Source organism: Danio rerio, chromosome 18 (genome assembly GCF_049306965.1).
Source record: "Danio rerio strain Tuebingen ecotype United States chromosome 18, GRCz12tu, whole genome shotgun sequence".
In the NCBI taxonomy this organism is placed as follows: Eukaryota; Metazoa; Chordata; class Actinopteri; order Cypriniformes; family Danionidae; genus Danio; species Danio rerio.
In genome coordinates this window covers 16,680,257-16,700,421 of record NC_133193.1, presented here as the reverse complement: position 1 = coordinate 16,700,421, position 20,165 = coordinate 16,680,257, and the positions used below count along the sequence as shown (strand labels likewise).

General features: G+C 36.4%; 2 protein-coding genes across 5 annotated transcripts in view; both read left to right on the top strand.

Annotated features, from left to right (window-relative positions):
- rfx4 (regulatory factor X, 4) overlaps positions 1-13,991 on the top strand; it is a 41,543-nt gene extending 27,552 nt beyond the window's left edge. Inside the window, exons 15-18 of one of the 4 annotated variants that reach the window (XM_073929005.1) lie at positions 543-701; positions 909-1,035; positions 1,119-1,257; positions 10,917-13,991. In XM_073929005.1, the coding sequence (XP_073785106.1) occupies positions 543-701; positions 909-1,035; positions 1,119-1,257; positions 10,917-11,186 (695 nt within the window). In that variant the 3' untranslated portion in view covers positions 11,187-13,991. Of the gene's footprint in view, positions 1-539; positions 702-869; positions 1,036-1,118; positions 1,258-10,916 lie in introns of all 4 variants that reach the window. The other 3 variants (XM_068214746.1, XM_068214747.1, NM_205712.2) reach the window with 3 other exon arrangements.
- Positions 13,992-16,534: 2,543 nt separating this feature from the next.
- ric8b (RIC8 guanine nucleotide exchange factor B) overlaps positions 16,535-20,165 on the top strand; it is a 33,522-nt gene continuing 29,891 nt past the window's right edge. The window contains 2 exon segments of the mRNA NM_001005293.1: positions 16,535-16,710; positions 19,420-19,467. Of these exon segments, the coding sequence (NP_001005293.1) occupies positions 16,627-16,710; positions 19,420-19,467 (132 nt within the window). The 5' untranslated portion in view covers positions 16,535-16,626.

Genomic DNA, 20,165 nt, shown 5'->3' with positions numbered 1-20,165 from the left:
GGAGGATTTAAGCGAACGCAGCAGCACGGCGATGTGTCTAAATGTGAACAAACTCCACTGATAAAAGACAGAGTTCACCATTCTCCACCATACTCATACTGCTCTTCCAACAAAAATGCTTGCTGCACACAAACAGCTTTGCTGTATCGGCCCTGACAGGATAGTGGGAGAAAACATGCAACAAACCCCGTGGATCATGGTAACAAACATATACGACCCTTCAAGAACGGCTAAATACTGTGTGTCATGGGTCCGTGAACGTGGTCTCACCCAGTGACCAACATAGGGTCTCACAGCTTGGCACTGGCAGGTCTGTGTGTCTTGTCTTCTCATAGGAAACCGATGCGTCATCACTCCACTTGCAGTTTGGTGTTACGTCACCGATTTTGATCCTGCCCCAAAAATCATTTTAAACCCAGAAGATGAAATTAGCTGACAAAAGCTCAAAATTATCCAGTTTTCCCCACAATTAAAGCTAACAGGTGCTAAAGTTGTCTTAACTGATGTCAACACACACAATTTGTCTTGGACTCTTCCAGCAGATACTGGAGAAGAGCTGATGCTGATGAGCTCCACTCCAACATCTACGTCACCTGCACCCTACTCTCCTGCCAAATCTGTTCACTCGGTGGGCGTACCGGCAGTAGGGTCCCCCAATTCAGCCCAGTCTCCGGAGTACACCAGCATATCGGCCACAACAGGTAAATAATGTTAGAACCATGCTAAACCTCATATCTCACATCACAGTATTACATTCAGCTGGCACGGCCCCATTCCATGCATCCATTAAACCTGTATCCCACAGTAAGAGCACTCAATTAACACTCCAAACACGTTTTTCTGTATATGTATGTCTGTGTATGTGCCAGGAGCTGTTCAGTCATATACCTGGTCCCTTACATACACAGTGACAACTTCAGGCGGCAGCCCAACCGAGCCCGGATCCCAGCTGTCCTGCATGAGAGGCGGACCTGCGTTACACGGATCATCCTCTGCACACCGGATGCCAGTTTACCCACATCGGGATGAGCACGGGTAAGCGCCAATAAATGATGAGAGATTAAATATTGTGCTGATTCTGAAATAATATTAAAGATATGTTCTTTTATTTTCCTCAGGTACACTGGCAGCTATAATTACAGCAGCTACGCAAACCAGCACCATCATGCCATTCAGAGTCAATACTCCAGTTTAACCCATGAAGCAGGGCTGCCCACTCCTCTGCATTATTCCTCATACCACCGCACCTCCGCACAGGTCAGAATCCTCTATCAAAATTATGAAAAAACTTCATAGTTTATTAGATTGTGGCAATTTCTGGAGTATTTGTAAAATATTATAAAAGTGAATATAGTTATGGGGCAGCACAGTTGCCTTACACCCCATTCACATTGGGCTTCAGCGTCAACACTTGACTGAAGGCGTGTCTAAAGTTGGGGCTAAATCGATCGTCATAGCAGCGTCAGCCAATGAAATTCAGTCAGCAATAGGCCACTGTCTAGCTGGTGTATTTGCATACATCGATCTGATTCGCTGACACTTTCGTCGACGCTTGAAAAGTTGAGCTAGTCCCAACTTCTGTAGCGAGCAATGCCTCTGAAGCGGTGCCGTTGGATCCACAATACAGTTCGGCAATGCCTGACGTCACCCATTCAACGTGAATGGAAAGCGTTGACGCTGACGCCCCGTCTGAACGGGGCGTAACAGAAAGAAGGTCGCTGGTTTAAGATCTAGCTAGGCCAGTTGGCATTTCTGTGTGGAGTTTGCATGTTCTCCCCATGTTCGCATGGGTTTCCTCCAGGTGCTCTGGTTTCCCCCACAGTCCAAAGACATGCGCTATAGGTGAATCGAGTAAACTAAATTGGCTGTAGTGTATGAGTGTGTGTGTGAATGTAAGAGTATATGTGTGATTCCCAGTAACGGGTTGCGGCTAGAAGTGCATCCGCTGCATAAAACATGTCCCGGAATGGTTGGAGGTTCATTCCGCTGTGGTGACCCCTGATAAATAAAGGACTGAGCTGAAGGAAAATGAATGAACGAACGTTTCAGTTTGAACGTTAGTTATCACAAGCAACACAATGAAGGGGTAGTTCACGCCAAAATGGAAATGTCCTCATCATTTACTCACACTCAAGTGGTTCTTATCATTTGTGCACTTGTGCATTGTATCATTCTTCTGTTAAACACAAACCAAGATATTTTGAAGAATGTTGGAAAAAAGCTTGCATTTGCATTTATATACAAAAAAATGCTCTGGACGTCAATATTTATTTATTTTTTTTACATTATTCAGTGTATCTTAATCTGTGGTCAACAGAAGAAACTGGTTTGGAACTAGTGGAGAATGACTAAATGAGGAGAGAATAGTCATTTTTGCGTTATCTATGCCTTTAAATTTTTCTAAGAGTGTGTGTGATGTCAAATTATGCAACGCGATCAATTCGGCCTAACTTTTAAGTTAAATGAACCAAGTGCACTTAAAAAAAGCATTTTGGCTTTGTAGTCTATATGAAACTAACGCGAGGTACAGTCCATCCTGTCAAACGCACTTCACATGATAGCAACTACTCAAACGCCCACAAACTTGTAATCAAAGAGTGGCTGTCAAGGAGATTCACCATCTAGACCAAGTTGTGGGTTACTTCAGAAGACCAGCATGATTAGATGATCATTATTCAGAGCATGATAATGTGTAAAAAATAAGATGTCGTGATCTCGTTAATTTCCAGTGCGTATGCGTATTAGCTTGGGAGACCTGAAAAGATGCCGATTTTGTTTGATTCGGACGTTTAGAAATAAAACTTATGAGACGGTTGTTGTTTAATTTTATTGGTTTTTCCAAATATGTTATTATATTTTATTTATTTATTTATTTATTTAAAATAAATAAATAAAATCATTTATTTATTTTAAATTCGGCCAACTTTTGATTAGAAGGAACAAAGATGAATCATGAACAAACATTAAGAAAGTAACCTAATATCAGATGGAAAGAGGTGCGTATTGCCCAGTATTTGGAGGGGAAGTGTATTCCATCCATGTCTCTTACAGGGTTTGTAACTGAGAGAAGAATACCGGTGTGAATGTGAATGGTGCTTGATGTATTACAGTCATTAGCATCTGAACTGTTCCACTAACTGTTATCCACAGAGGTTTATGGATCAACAATGCTTGTGTAATGTAGCACAGCACTCACTGGGGTAACAGGCTGAACTCCTCCTGATCCCAAATACTGGTCTTTTAGCATATGCATTTAAAGCGTATTCAGTTCTGAATGAGAACAGAGATGAATAGGCTCCCTTAATTGTCTTTGTTGAAAGTCTATTGAAATCTTTAGGTTAAGGTCTGATGAAAAATATCAAAATGCAGCAAAAAAAAAAAATCAATTTACATTTATTTAAAAATGGATACAACTTTATAAGTATACTGTAGTCTTAGGAATAGTACTGAACTAGTGTAATGGACTAGTGTAATGGTGTTTAGTGCATGTAGTTAGTTATTTTTGTGTGCATTTGAATTGAGCATGAGTGATTCAGTGATGTTCATGTTTATTCAGTGTGTGAAAAATTCATTTTTTAAGCAACTGTACAAATTTTTTTACACTCAGTTGATTGTTTAACATGTTAGTTTAGATGCTGACCAAAAAATCTAACTTTAAATGGATATCTCACCCCAAAATGGAAATCTTTTGTTAATTTATTTTCCATCCAAGGTTATAGGTGAATTTTTCTGTTTTGAAATAAATTTGAAACCTTGGTGATTTGTGAATAGGAAAAAGGTTACAGCTCTTCGAGAGTCTAAAACTGTATACTGGCAAAACAATATTGATAAAATTGTGTCTTCTGTTATTATATTTATATTATAATATATATTTGATATATTTAGGTTTTATGATGCGAAACATTCAATCAGTGCAAAAAACTGAACGCTATTTATAAAATTATTACTTTATATTATATACTTTAGGGGCCACTAATATTAATTGTATTTGCCTGGGCTGTATTAGCATTGTATAATAGTTTCATGCTTTCAGTTAAAAACTAGAAATCATTGGAAATACATGCCTCAGCCAACATTTTTGCAAAGCATAAAATACGTTGCTCTGGGTACTTTTTTTTTCAAATTTCTGATAACAAGTCCACTAGAAGGCGCTGTCTGCATTTCTGTGTTCCCAATTCCCCCACCTTGCATATTTTTATATCTTATAACACACCTTGGGCCTAACATACTCCCGGCGCAATGTGGCGCAAGGCACGATGCAATTGTTGTTTGCTAGTTTCAGCTTGGCGCAAGAGTCGTTTTGTTGTTTTGCGCTCATATGTGCGCCCATAGGCGTTCTGGTCTAAAAAAGAAGGTGTTCTGAGGTGCATTGCTGGCACGTTGCTATTTTAAGAAACTATAATATATTTTTCAATAGACCAGAACAAAGCCGGTCTATTGTCCAGCGCAGAGCACGTTAGTTGTGCGCCTCGCTTACACATTGCTTAATACACACAAGATGTAGAGCAATACGCAAATATCTTTACATATGAAAAATAATTAAAATATTAAGGAGATATATAGGATACAATAAGGATATATATATATATAGGATATAAATATAAAGGATTAAAATATTACAAAACACATTATTTTCTAGATTACATAAATAATAAATAAAAAAGCATACTTTCATGCCTCCTTCATCTTGGGGGCTTTTACAGTTTATTCGTGACAATTTGCTTTTGTTTAATGTTATTATTAGCAGTATTATTTATTATATGCATATTTATATTTGTTTTATTAAAAACAAGCTTAGATTTGCCCACCTGTCAGGTCACAGCATGTGTATTTGGATATAACTCAGTTTTTTGAACACACTTTGTTATTATTGTTTATTTATTTGTTTGCTGAAAATTAGAACTGAATTTAGAAATAGTTTTGAAACAAATCTTTGCGCTTAATAAACGTAATTAATTATTTAAAGTCTAATTGATGTCTGTGCATACAAGGTTTCCCTATCCACGAGAGCGAAAGTGAAAGTAGATAATGAGAGGCCTTATCTCTCATTCTCGCGTTGCAGATGCTCTGTTTAACTGTTTTCTTGCTAGTGAAATGCTTAGTTTTTTCACTTACAAAGTGAAATAGCAAACAAACTGTCAATAGCAAATGCATCATGGCACGACGCAACTCACTCTTAAAGGGAATAAGAGATGAGACTCTGATTAGTTTATTTTCAAAACACACCTATAACTCGTTAAGAAAATAAGCTCAACCCTTTTAGACCATGCGCCACGGCGCAAAGCGGATTTTTCCGTCCTTATATTAGCAAAAGTGGATTCTGACACGCCCTGAATGCATTTGAGCCCTGCGCTTTGCACTTTGCGCATGGATCGTCAAAATAGAGCCCCTGATTCAGATCAGGGGCCTCATGTATCAACGCTGCGTACGCACAAAAACTTTGCGTACGCCAGGTTTCACGCTCAGAATCGCTCACGTTTGGATTTACTAACAATGAACTGAACGTGGGCCAGGGGCCCCAGGGGCCTCATGTACAAAGACTTGCGTGGAAATCTTACTAAAACATTGCGTACGCACAAAGCTGTAAATGTGCGTACGCAGAAAAAATTTCAGATGTATGAAACACTGCGTACGCCGAATCTCACGCATATTCTTTTGTACATCCGAATGAACGTGAAACTGAGCGCAACATGCACGAGCGCAAAACCCCTCCCTGCCTCCTCCCCCGTATGAATATGCTAATGACTATGCTAATGGAAAAACCCAACGAAAAAGCAAAGGCAAAATCAAACAAAAAGAGAAACTTTGAACAGAATGTGAATTGGAGGTGCTGCTTTCGGAGGTAGACCGGAGAAAAGCGGTGTTATTTGCAAGTTTGTTCTCCGGAATTAACAACAAAAGAAAAAAAATAGAGTGGGAGAGTTTAGCTGATGCGGTTAACACAGTTGGGTCTGAACATCGCACTGAGTGCATTTATAAAGAAATAGTGTGGTTTATATCTGTAAAATGTTGCAGTACCCTTAGCAGTCTCAGTGGCGCACCTCATAAGAAGCATGTGATCACGTACTGACACGTTCGAGCACAAACTCGGTTCGAATCCAGCGTCTGATGAATTCTTTCTTCTTTTTTTTCCCGCTACATATCAGATTTTGCCCACTATTTATCACGAGAAAGACAAGTAGGAATCATTAATAAGTTTGTGCATCATATTTTATTTGCACATTTATTGAATGGAAATGTTTCTGATTCACGCATGCAAATTTATCTTCAGATAGTGTCTTTATAGCAATGTGCGTGCAGTAGATAGCTCAGATTACATTGGGAAAACAGGCGACCGCTGCAAATTGTGCTTTAACGTTTAGCTGGTCAACTGTATGGTATGGAAATCTTACATACCTACTATATGAACCCGTCTCATACAGCTGCCATTGCAAGGATCAGACACTTTGTAGAGAAGAATTTAACACAACTGCCTCTAGGAGTCGCCAATGGAAATAAAACAGACACGCACAAAAAATGTGCGTACGCCTGCCAGAAAGCTGCCGTGAACCTGCGCACATTCCCACGTTCAGTTCATTGTTAGTAAATCCAAACGTGAGCGATTCTGAGCGTGAAACCTGGCGTACGCAAAGTTTTTGTGCGTACGCAGCGTTGATACATGAGGCCCCAGGTCTTTACCAGAAAGATCCATGAACCTTGTGTGTCAAATGAGAAGGCAGGGCTTGTTGTACAGATATCGGTAACACTTTACAATAAGGTTCATTAGTTAATGCATTTACTAAGATGAACTAATCATGAACAACACATGTACAGCATTTATTAATCATAATTTAAAATTTACTAATGCATTAATACCATCAAAGTCCATGCTTGTTAACATTAGTTAATGCATCATGAGTTAACATGAACTAACAATGAACTACTGTATTTTCATGAACTAACGTTAACTAACATGAACAAATACAGTAGTAGATGTATTGTTCATTGTTTGTTCATGTTAGTAAATGCATTAATTAACATTAACTAATGAACCTTATTGTAAAGTGTGACCCAGATATCTTAGACCAGAAAACCGCTGATCCAAACCCTTTTCTGATTCCAATAGAAGCAATAGTGTTTTCATAAGCAAATGTAAGAGAAAAGCGCACTGTGATCACATAGTTTTACCTTGATTTTACATTGGTTCACCTGACTCAAATGCTCGGCAGTAGATAGATATAGATGATAGATAGGTGAGGCAATTCCATAATTAAATGCCTTTTGGTATTTATTTAATGTTGTGCAAAGAACACTATAATAGTTTGTTGAAGTTTGTTGATAATATGCCCCTGCAAATATCATTAGTGTGAAAAGGAACAAAGGCTGTTTGTTGTCAATAGGCCTGTCACGATATCTATTTTTTGTTGGATGATATATTGCACCAAAATATTTTATGATTTAATTATAATATTGCCATTTTAAGACCATTTTATGCCACTCATCATATAATGCCAGAAAGTCAATATAGTATCATCACAATGCAAGTACACTCTTCCAAAGAACAGATCATATTTTACTCTTAAGAATATTTGATTTGTCATTTGAACAATTTAATTATTAGGCACTGGAATCATACTGTGAAACCCATATCCTAAATAATTAATAATAAATGGTAACACAAAAGTGAAAGGTAAAGAGTAACAGAGGCTGAGATATCTGCTACCAGATTTGCAGGCACCCACATGAAAATATACTATAGTCATTTATAGTAAATACTATAGTGCTTTTTTCACCATACTAAAACCTTTTATAGAGATGGAGAGGTTGTAGTCAGCTAAAATCTTGCTAGAATTGTTTTATGTATGGGCGATATACAGTATATTGCATCACCAAAAATAATTGAGGTCATGTCCATGTGTTGTGCGATAAGTCCATAAACTAATTATTGTGACAGGCCTAGTTGCCGTCACACTGCCCTGTACTGGTCATTTTACCTATAAACTGCAGTCAGACCTGTATTTAAGTATATTTTGTGCAGTTTCACAAAAATGTAGGCTGAAGTGCATATTTCCAATGAGCCTGTGTTAAATCCTCTACTGAAGAATATAAGCCATTGGCATTTTGAAGGGTGTAATTCTGAGGGTGTAAATTAACAGCTGAATTAATTTTTGGATGAACTTCAGTGAAGTAGTTTTTATGGTGCTTGTCAAAAGTTGAATTAATCTGTTTGGGTTGAAGGTGAAGAGAAGAGAGCCTGTGTCACATACAGTATGCTTCTGATATCAGTACTATTTTAAAAATGTTTAAATATAAGTTAATAGAAAACTGTTGTTGGCTGCACGGTGGCGCAGTGGGTAGAACGATTGCCTCACAGCAAGAAGGTTGCTGGTTCGAGCCTCGGCTAGGTCAGTTGGCATTTCTGTGTGGAGTTTGCATGTTTCTCTTCATGTTTGTTTCATCCAGGTGCTCCGGTTCCCCCACAAGTCCAAAGACATGTGGTATAGGTGAATTTGGTATGAGTCCGTAACGTATGAGTGTGAATGAGTATGTGTGTGTGGATGTTTCTCAGGGATGTGTTGCAGCTGGAAGGGCATCCGCTGTGTAAAACATATGCTGGATAAGTTGGCGGTTCATTCCACTGTAGCAACTACAGATTAATAAAGGGACTAAGCCAAAAAGAAAATGAATGAATGAATGAAAACTATTGTGAAAACTATGATGAAAAATTATTACTGTTTCTTATTGGATGTAGTGAATATGTTTTTTACTGTATTTTGGATCAAATAAATGTCGTGATGAGCAGAATATTTTCTTTAAAAGGATAGTTCACTCAAAACTGAAAAATTCATTGTTGACTCAGCAGCCATTGAAATCTTTAGCACGAAAAAATACTCTGGAAGTCAATGGCTGCTGCTTTATGAGTCTGCAGTGTCTTCCCTTGTCTTCAACAGAAAAAAAGAAATTCATACAGGTTTGGAACAAGTGGAGGATGACAAAATGATGACAGAATTGAATTTTCTGAGGGAACTATCCATTAATAAAAATGCAAAAAAACAACATAATGAACCCAAACTACAGACCAGTATTTTGTTTTATAATAAAAGCGTGTAACTTCCAGTCGAGAGTTCTCTGGTTCGTCATCAGAGCCTCAGAGTATCAGAAATAGTCAATGCAGACTCAAGGGTACAGTAGGTAGACCAACCAGAGCCAACAGACCCACAAACATTCAATCTCTACTCAATGGCCGTCATGGATAACACAACTAAAGGCCGGAGATCCAGGCGGAAAAGCGTGTTTACTAAAATATTGTTATTCAATGGTCTCTTTTCTCTGCATGAACAAGAGGTCATAAGCAACACATCGCGCTCTCTGACCTCGCCTGACTTTCTTTTTCCGTGCCGCAACCGTTCATAAAAGCTCTGACTGTGGACAGTTTCTATTTTGAGAGCGCTGTTAGATTTTTACTTCCACTTATTTTCCGACAACTTAAAAAGGGATACAATGTCCATGCTTTGTTTGAGAGGAGGCAGTGGAGAGGAGACAGATGAAGATTATGTTGAAGGAACAGAGAGTTTTATATGGACGCATATCTTGAGCTGACATGACAATTTTGTTTTTGGTCTGTTACCCACAGCAACAAAAATACCTTTGCTGGGTCAAGTTATAGGAAATAGTGCTGTTAACTTTCTCTTGTTTATAGGAAAACAAATATACAAATCATTATGAATTCCCTCAGTTTTTGGTTAGGCTTTTGAAAAAAAAAAAAAAAAAAGAAATATATATATATGATGGAAAACATAACACTGGGAATGTATACATAGTGTGTAGTTCATTTCTTTCAGCTTTTAATCTGAATACAATTACTAATACGATTATAATACTCACTAACTCACTGTCTTATATAATCTAATTATACACTGTAAAACCCAACAGTCAACTTTATCAAAGGAAATGAGTGGTTAAATCAAAATGTGCTATAAGTTACTTCTACTGATTCGAAAACAGTTTTGAACTTAGTGTTGAAGGTAATGAGTTCATTAAATACCTCATTACTTTAACTTAAATGGAGAAAGTTCACAGTACTCATATAGATTAGTTTTTGTAACTCAAATGGTTGTAGCAAATGGTTTGAGTTGCCTTAACTTAGCACTGTTGCCTCACTGCAAGAAGGTAACTGGTTCAAGTCTCTCCCTGCTGGGCCAGTTGGCATTTCTCTATGGAGTTTGCATGTTCTCCCTGTGTTCGGATGGGTTTCCTCTGGGTGCTCCAGTTTCCCCCAGAGCCCAAAGACATGCGCTATAGGTGAATTGGATGAACTAAAATGGCTGTAAAGTATGAGTGCGTGTGTGAATGAGAGTGTATGGGTGTTTCCCTGTACTGGGGTGCAGCTGGAAGGGCATCTGCTGCTTAAAACATAAGCTGGAATAGTTGGTGGTTCATTCCGCTGTAGCGACCCCTGATTAATAAAGGGACTAAGCTGAAAATGAATGTATGAATGATGATATTTTTAAAATAATTAATCATAAATAATGAAAATAAATTGTGATGTTACTACGGTAACACCTACTGCTACTACTAAGGATGTTGATAATAACTGCTACTTCTACTATTAAGTTATGCATGTGAATGTTTTATTATTTGTTATTTAAGTTGTTATTATAAGTGATTAAACTCACTTTTTTAGTTAATATGATAATAAATAAAATCTATAATATTGCATAATTCCTAAGAAATGCAATATACTAAAATACAGAGAGCCTATTCATTGATTTATAAGGGTACTCTACTTCATACACATTGCTTCATTCACACAAACACGGCTCATAGTGGATGATTTATTTACAAACTGCACAACATGAGCCTCGTCTGATTTATGAATGCTGGTCCTTACTTGTCTCTCTTTGTCTGTGTGTGTGTGTGTGTGTGTGTGTTTGTAGTATCCGCTCAACAGTCAGATGTCCAGAATGGAGTCGTGTCTAATGAGCGGCTCTCCTCTCCTACACTCCAGTCCAGTGACCCCTCGATGGCCCGATGTGCCCTCTGCCAACAGCTGTTACTCCAGTCCCACCGTCCACGCATCCCGCTACTCCACCGGAGACATGTACTCGCCCCTTGCCCCACGCAGGAACTCTGAATACGAGCACGCACAACACTTTCCAGGATTCGCCTACATTAACGGGGAGGCCACGACCGGATGGGCAAAATGATAAACCAGCGGTGGTCCATATTTAACACATTACAGAGAATGTATCTGAGAATGGCAACGGTGTTTTATTGGTGTGGTCAGTGTTTACAGTGCAAAGCTGCCAATAAAAGTTGATTCGCAATCATTGTGAGAGAAAACGGGACATCCTAAAAAAACGACTGAATGATTTAAGTTATTTATAAAGTCTAAATTTGGTATACTTTTAATAAAATATACATTCTATGCACAGATTAACACAGAACGAACAGAACATGTTAAATTGCCCGTTAAATATTTTTCTCCCATATTAGAAAGAAAATGCTTAATTTGGCTTAATGCTTTAAAGAAGTGATGTATATATACAGTTGAAGTCAGAATTATTAGTCGCCCTGTTTATTTTTTCCTCCAACTTCTGTTTAACGGAGAGAATACTTTTTTAACACATTTCTAAACATAATAGTTTTAATAACTCATTTAAAATAACTGATTTATTTTATCTTTGCCATGAACACAGTACATAATATTTGACTAGATATTTTTAAAGACACTTCTATACAGCTAAAAGTGACATTTAAAGGCTTAACTAGGTTAATTAGGTTAACTAGGCAGGATAGGGTAATTAGGCCAGTTATTTTATAACGATGGTTTGTTCTGTAGACTATCGGAAAAAATAATTTTGACCTTAAAATGGTTTTAAAAATTAAAAACTGCTTTTATTCTAGCCGAAAAAAAACAAATAAGACTTTCTACAGAAGAAAAATTATTATTAGACATACTGTGAAAATTTCCCTTGCTCTGATAAACATCATTTGGGAATTATTGACAAAGAAAAAAAATTCAAAGGGGGGTTAGTGATTCTGATTTCAACTATATAAGACCAAATTTGGTATACACTTTATAGAAATATATTTGATGTATAGACAAGCAGATGAACCCAGAATAAATATGCAAAAACCTAAAGTGTTTTCCTCACCTAAGGCAAATATATTGGAAAAAGAAGCACTTAATGTGGATTATTGCATTAAGAAAGTCATTTTTTAAAATATTTATATACTTGATTCTGAATTTGGTCCTCTAATAGCCCTTTTTCCTGCATTAAGCCATGTTTTTAAAGGCTTTCTATGGAGGAAACGTGCAATACATGTTTAGCATGCAGTTTGAATGCTGTGTTCATATTCTGGGTCCATTTTCTTCAAATATTTGTAACAATCTGTATACTTAATTTGGTCTTATATACAGTGCTCAGCATATTTTTGAGAACACCCCATTTTGAAAATGAATATTTTATCCACTTTTCAGTGAATATAGGCAATGTATTTTGGTGCATTTAAACAAAACAGATTAATTAAACCGATATACTTATTAAAATAATATTTTAGTCATCAAACATATTCAGAAATTGAAAAATCATACAATTAAGTTCAAGCAAAATACTACAAAAAAATTACAGCCAACTAAATTTCAACGAATTTTTTTGACTATATTTAAAAAAAAATTTCTATAACATATAAATTTGGGTGTACTAGTTTTTGAACCGTTATTGTAAGTTATATTGTTAGATAAGCTCCAGATTTGGCTTCAGTACTGACTAATGTAATGTATATGCACAAATAAAATATTGTGTAGCTTCCTATTAAAATATGAATTTAACAGATAGATTTGTGAGGGGTATAGACTTATATGTGCTGAGCACTGCATATATATATTTTAATCAAGTTTTCGAATTCTTGAAGCCACATTAAGCCTTTATCAGTGTGAATAACCATACATAGTAACTTTGACATTGATTCAAATATAATTTAAGCATAAAGTTTTGTAATAACCGCCAGTAACACTACAGTAGCACTGCATATTTCAATGATATACAGCACAGATGTCAAATCCAGTCCTGGAGGGCCCCAGCTCTGTACAGTTTAGTTCCAACCCTAATTAAACACACTAACCTGTAGGTTTCAAACAAGCATGAAGGACTCAAGTAGTTTAATCAGGTGTGTTAAATTAGGGTTAAACTGTGCAAAGCTGAGGCCCTTCAGGAACTGAATTTGACACCTGTGATATAAAGGGTTAAACATTTTTCTGTTTTAAAATATCCCACCTAAAAGGAAGTGTCCCAGGTGTGCCTTTCTCCACATGTTTATAATTTCTCTCTCAATGCACATAATGTAAAAACATACGCATCTTGTGGTGTTGTTTTACCACAGGCTGAGAGTTTGACGTCAAACAATGATCTGCTAACGACACCACTGTTTTTTTTTGTTCTTCTTTCAATTCCTGTCAACATCAAAGTGTGCTGCTTTTCTGGTTTGCATGATTTCAGCACCAGGAAGAAATGCCTTAATAATTTCTTCTCTGAACGGCCTGTTGGCTGCCAGATTGCTAAAGTCATAGGAGTGCAAACAAATGGGGCCACTTGTGTCAGTCCTTGGTGCATGCGAATGTAAAAGTGCGATTTCTCATTTTACGCAAATGCAGAATTGCCCCGGGGCGACGCTGGAAGAATTTTAGAGATCTTGTAGCTCTGTAACATTGTGACCCTTTGCATTGTTTATCTGTGTTTGAACTGTATATCCAGTTTTGTATGATTTAGGAAACTGAAAAGTGTTAACCTAGGTTTGTGTGTTTTTTTGAATGCACTCAAAGGTACTGTGGACCTATTACCCTATGGGTAGGAATAAAAAGGAAAGAATACGAAAATGTAACATTTATTATCTTTAGTCACTTTCTCTTGTAAATAAAAGCACTCAGTAACTTCTGTGGTGACAGCAGTTACCATGTAAATGATATATGTGGGATTATTTGTTGCCACATAAAGATTTTTTAAAACCCAGTTGGACTGTCTTTTTTGTGTGTGTGTGTTTTCCCTTTTAAATATATATTAATAATATTATTAAATGTTTTTAATTTAAACTTTAAACTCATATTATTAATAGTTTTATTGTCTTGCATACACTGCAAAGCTCATCAGTCAACTTTATCAAATGAAATGAGTGTAGTTAACTCAAAATTGACTGAAAGTGAATTCTACTCATTTGAAAAGAGCTTTGAACTCAGCGTTGAAGGTACTAAGTCAATTAAATACCTCATAACTTCAACTTAAATGGAGTAAGTTCACAGTACTTGCGTAGAATAGATTTTTAACTGAAATGATTTGTAGCAATCCGTATCCTTAGGCGGTTTGAGTTGCCTTAACTTGATTTTACAGTACTCAGCTAGTTTGAGTTCTCTTCATTTATTGGGTTTTACTGTGTTCAGGTTGTTTCATTTACTCGAATGGATTAAGTTCACAGTACTCATTAGGATTAGTTTTTGAACTTAAAAGGATTGTTGCTGACGGTTTCCTCAAATGGTTTGAGTTACCTTAACCTATTGGGTTTTACAGTAGAAATAAAGTACTGACAGACATTACATGCACACCAACTTGAAGATTTGAAATCAGATTATCCCAATTTTTGAAAGGCACATATTATGTCTAAATCTGCATATTTGTGCATAAATGCTACATTTTGGCATGTCTGTGAATTTCATGCACACTGTAAAACCCAACAGTCAACTTTATCAAATGAAATGAGTGTAGTTAACTCAAATTTTACTGAAAGTTAATTCTACGTATTTGAAAAGAGTTTTGAACTCCGCGTTGAAGGTAATGGGGTACCTCAGGGCTCTGTTCTTGGGCCACTTCTCTTCTCCATCTACACATCATCTCTAGGACCAGTCATCCAGAGACATGGATTCTCCTACCACTGCTATGCTGATGATACCCAGCTATACCTCTCTTTTCATCCTGATGATCCCTCGGTTCCAGCTCACATCTCTGCCTGCCTGTCAGACATTTCACACTGGATGAAAGATCATCATCTTCAGCTGAACCTCACGAAAACAGAAATGCTTGAAGTTTCTGCCAACTCGACTCTACACCATAACTTTTCAATCCAGATGGATGGGGCAACCATTACTGCATATAAAATGTTGAAAAGCCTTGGAGTAACGATTGATGACCAACTAAACTTCTCTGACCACATTTCTAGAACTGCTCAATCCTGTAGATTCGCACTCTATAACATCAGAAAGGTCCGACCCTTTCCTTTTTAAACATGCAGCTCATTGTTCAAGCTCTTGTTCTCTTCAGACTGGACTATTGCAACTCTCTACTAGCCAGGCTTCCAGCTAACTCTATCAAACCTCTTAAGCTACTTCAGAACGCAGCAGCACGAGTGGTCTTTAATGAACCTAAAAGAGCACGTCACTCTGCTACTCATCCGTTTGCACTGGCTGCCAGTTGCTGCTTGCATCAAATTCAAAGCTCTGATGTTTGCTTACAAAGCGACCTCTGGCTTTGCTCCTTCTTATCTGCTCTCACTTCTGCAGATTTATGTGCCCTCCAGAAACTTGCGTTCTGTGAATAAACGTCGCCTCAGGGTTCCATCCCAAAGAGGGAAGAAATCACTTTCCCGAACTCCCAAATCTTCCCAGTTGGTAGAATGAACTTCCTAACTGCATCAAAACAGCAGAGTCCCTTGCTGTCTTCAAGAAACAACTAAAAACTCAACTATTTAGTCTCCACGTCCCTTCCTAATCTGCAATTGCCTCTGGCTCCACCGCTAACTGTACTAAAAAAACAAAAAAAAAAAAAAAAAAATTACTAATGCGATACAATTGAATGTATCGTTGCAATCGTTTTTTTAAAATGGTTTGAGTTACCCTAACTTATTGGGTTTTACAGTAGCAATAAAGTACTGACCGACATTACATGCACACCAACTTGAAGATTTGAAATCAGATTATCCCAAAGAATTATATTTTTTCAAATGCACATCCTATGTCTAAATCTGCATATTTGTGCATAAATGCTACATTTTTGCATGTCTCTATATACTTTAAGCATTGACAATTTCCCTCCATGCACCGTTAAAAGGTATTTAACTTCAAAAAGTATTTAACAAAGACTCTATAATCACATTAGGATTTGTATTATAAAATGTAGTCCTACTTTAGGTAGAATAAAACATAATCAAACATAAAAAAAACTGTAGGCTATGAATCATATGAGCCAGATATTTGTTGTGAAATTAGGAGACAATCAGGATAAATCACTACACACGCAATGGAAGCCGGTTTCTAGCTGGTTTATAATGGTCCAAGTTTGTCATTTGCTGGTTGACCGGCTACAAAACCTCCTCACCCCTCCTGTAGTAGGTGCAGCTGGTACAGTGGATGGTTTGTTGTTGGGCTACCATAAAAATCCAAATGCACATTAAAAATTATTATTCGATCTTAAGAATTTGGCCTCCGTCCAGGTATTATTGTCATGTCCCGAAGTGACTCGTAAAACAGTGACGTTTGACGGGTGAAAGTTAAGGAGATAAGAGAGAACAGGAGGTGTGTAGTGAAACTCATACTCACTGTTGTTGTGTGCAGAAGGACTGACAGTGTTTCTAAGTGGACGGCAAAAGCATCATTCAGAGATGAGTTTGAGTGATATTCTGTCAGAGATCGACGGTGGAGATGACAAGAAGGTTGAAAAACTTTTGCTGAAGTATAACACTGAGGTAAAGAGGCTGCTGTTAGCATATCTTGTGTTGTTTAAATGCGAGCGTTAGCAGTGGAGGTGTTAGCGAGTTAGCCGTTGGCTAATCTCAATACACCCGGTGTATGTGTGTGAATCTCCAAAAACATTAACGGTGTAGGTGAAACAACGTGCTTGTTTTTAAACGTTAAATATCCACTTCATCCGTATTAGCGAGGCACGAGGTATTTGCCTTGTGATCGTAGAATAGCATCCTAAAGCTTAGTTAGCCTGCGATGATGGTAACCTATTTCATACACTTAATTGTACTGTTTTTAACCAAGAATGGTGCATTTTGTCAACGTAAATGAAATAAGCGCAAATAGTTTAGGGCAAATAGTTACATCAGGCAAACAGATTAACGTTAACTTTACAAATTAACTGTTGTTTTCGATGTTAATAAGTTAGCTGGCTAAGTAACGTTAGCTAAACTTGACAGCTGTCAAACTGGTAAAAACAGACAACATGTTGGAAATATTATTTTGGTATCGCTTTATTTAAGCCTTTATAATGTCTGTATCCAGGTGTGAATAGAAATTTTAGACACATTAGGCTATTTTATAAAAATGTTTTTGATAGAGGAATTCCCAAGAGTTATGATGAATTCTCTATTACCCAAGTTATTCCTGTAGGAACAGTAACTAAACCAGTCATGTTAACTTTTTAGAAAGAGACTATGTAATTGTGTAATAAACGTCAACAAATCAGATTAACACTGATTATTACAGATTTTACTGATCTTAAATTGATAGCTCACTTCAAAATGAAAATTTGCTCTTACTTAAGTCACCATTAGGTCAATATTTGGTTAACCTTTTTTTTCTTTACAGAAAATTTAAGACAATTTTAAGATGAAACCATGTTCCTTGGAAAGTCATAAAATAGTCTACTTGCATTTTGAGAGTTAAAAATATTTTTACAGACAATTGTGTCAAAACAATATTATTAACTATAGGTCCACATGGAATCTGTGCATACACAAATTCAAATTTATTAGCCTTCCATTGAGTCTATTTATTTACTATTTACTATACATATTTATTCACCTTTTAATCTACTTTCGGTAGTATTATAATTATATGCAAATGCTTCTAATACTTATTTGCAATACAAATGGACAATAAAGTAATCGTTTCTGTCTTTTTGTAGATGTATTATATGAGAGACTCGCTTTGTTTACCAAACAAGTGGATGTAATTGGATTTGCATTGTAAACCTTAAATAAAAGTTTAAAAGATATACAAATTTATTTCATGTTTTATGTTTTTACTTACTATACTCCCAAAATTATTCTACATAAGTCGGCAGATATTTTACATTTTTAAAATTTTTTTTATTTTTTATTACAACATTCTCTACAGAAATATCAAAAATTAAATAAATTTGCAGATCCTGCCCATAGCTATGTATGATACACTAAATCTAGCATTGTGATATTTTTATTTTATTTTGCGATTAAATATTGCGATTATGAATACAATTTCACCAGATAACTTGAATATGTCTATTTGGAAAGAGTTTATAATGTTAGATTGATTAGGATGATTCACAGTGGAAGTCTTATCCCCATAAAATCTAATAAACAATCTATAAACTTTTGGGGTCCCCCAACACATTTTCATTTTAGTCTGTGCTATTTGCATTTCTGTACTTGCATGTGTTGTATTTTCATGCATAACAATCTATAAATAGAATCAAGAAAAAGATACACTTGAGATAAAGAGTTTTATCTTTTACAGAGTCTAACAGTATTCAAGTACAGTAATTAAATGATAAAAATAATCATTGGTAAAGGCAGAAATGATACAATTTCTTCAGCCTATATGCTTTTAAAATCATTATACAATCACATGCATCAAAAACACATGCAAATGATAAATTCTAATACAAACTCAACATTACATGCATTCGCGATGTGACTATTGCGAATGATCACATTGCAATATCGATGCTGAAACGATTTTGGAATGATGGAACAAAATTGTGCAGCCATATGATACACCATGGACTTATGACATTACTTAACATTATTTGCTAAATTTTTGCCTTGAAAAACAAATCCTCAGTTGGTTGAAGGTGAGTAAATTATTAGAAATTTTAGGTTTTTTATCTCTTTAATAAACAATTTTTGCTCTCTCTGATCAATTTTTCAATCAGAAAATATTGTTACCAGCTAGTGGAGAATGTTTTTTTTTTTAGGTTTTAGAATGAAAAATTAAATATGTTAGGCCTTTTAAATATAAAAAAATAGATTAAAATTGCAAAGTTTGGTGTACAATGCGACTGAAAATTCATGCATGGAAAAAATAATTACCTTGAAATTCATATTTGAATAATAATTGAAATCTACACAAGAGAATAAATGAAGTGTAATCGAACACTTTAAGCAAAACAGTCGAAAATCAAAAAATTGGCAAGTGAATTAAAAACAATGGTTAAAACATGGTACTATTGTCTTGCTTTAAAATGGTTGTGCTGGGTTATGGAACATTAAAGCTAATCAACCTGCTTAAACTGGTTACCAGCTCAACTTTCTTGCAGGACTGGTGATTTGTTTTTGTATTTTTTTTACTCACTGCCTATACTCTAGGGTTTGAGACTGATCCATATATGGTTTTAGAATGTCACCAAGCATAGGATCTGTTCATCTCGAATTTATACATTCTCATGCCATGTTTACATTCTATTTCAGAACAGTCGCACGTTTGCCTTCGACCTCGAGGAGGAGGGTGCACGAATTGTGAGTAACAGATTTATGCATTACTTTGATTGCACAATGACTTATGTTTCTTGCCATATTGGTATCTGCCTCCCTTTATTTACAACAAGCACTACTAGGCTTCTGCAATATATCAATATTTCGTAATGCACATGTCTCAATGTTTTGTGGTAAGTGTGTTTTTTAATACAAAAGTATCCACAAACACACCGCTACTTGAGACAATGTAGTTGTAGTTTTTATTTCTTGTCAAAAAATCTGACATGATTTTAGTGTTGATGCTGAAATATGAGCAAGCAATCAAGCCATATTAAGAAATCAACAAGACAGCAAAAAAGGGTCCTTTCATACTAGCACTTTTGATCAACACCCGTGTTCGTTTGACTTCAGAATGCAGTATGTTTAGCTTGTGTGAACAGGTCTTCTGAACTCGGGTGCACACCCACGAACCGTACCCGAGTTCGCCTGGAAGAGGTGGTCTGGGGTACGATTCGCGCAAACTCTGGTGCAGTTCACTTCTGATATAAATGCAATCGTACCAAATAACGGAAGTGAACCGCCAAGAGTACAACAAACCATCGCTTCTGCAGACATTGCGTTATGTTCTGAACATTTATAATATTTTTGCGGCTGATAGACGCGAGACGCTTTCTGAATGTCCAAAACCAAAAGATCCAGGAAAAGCAGAACGACCGCGAAGTGTGGACGTCTTTCCATTT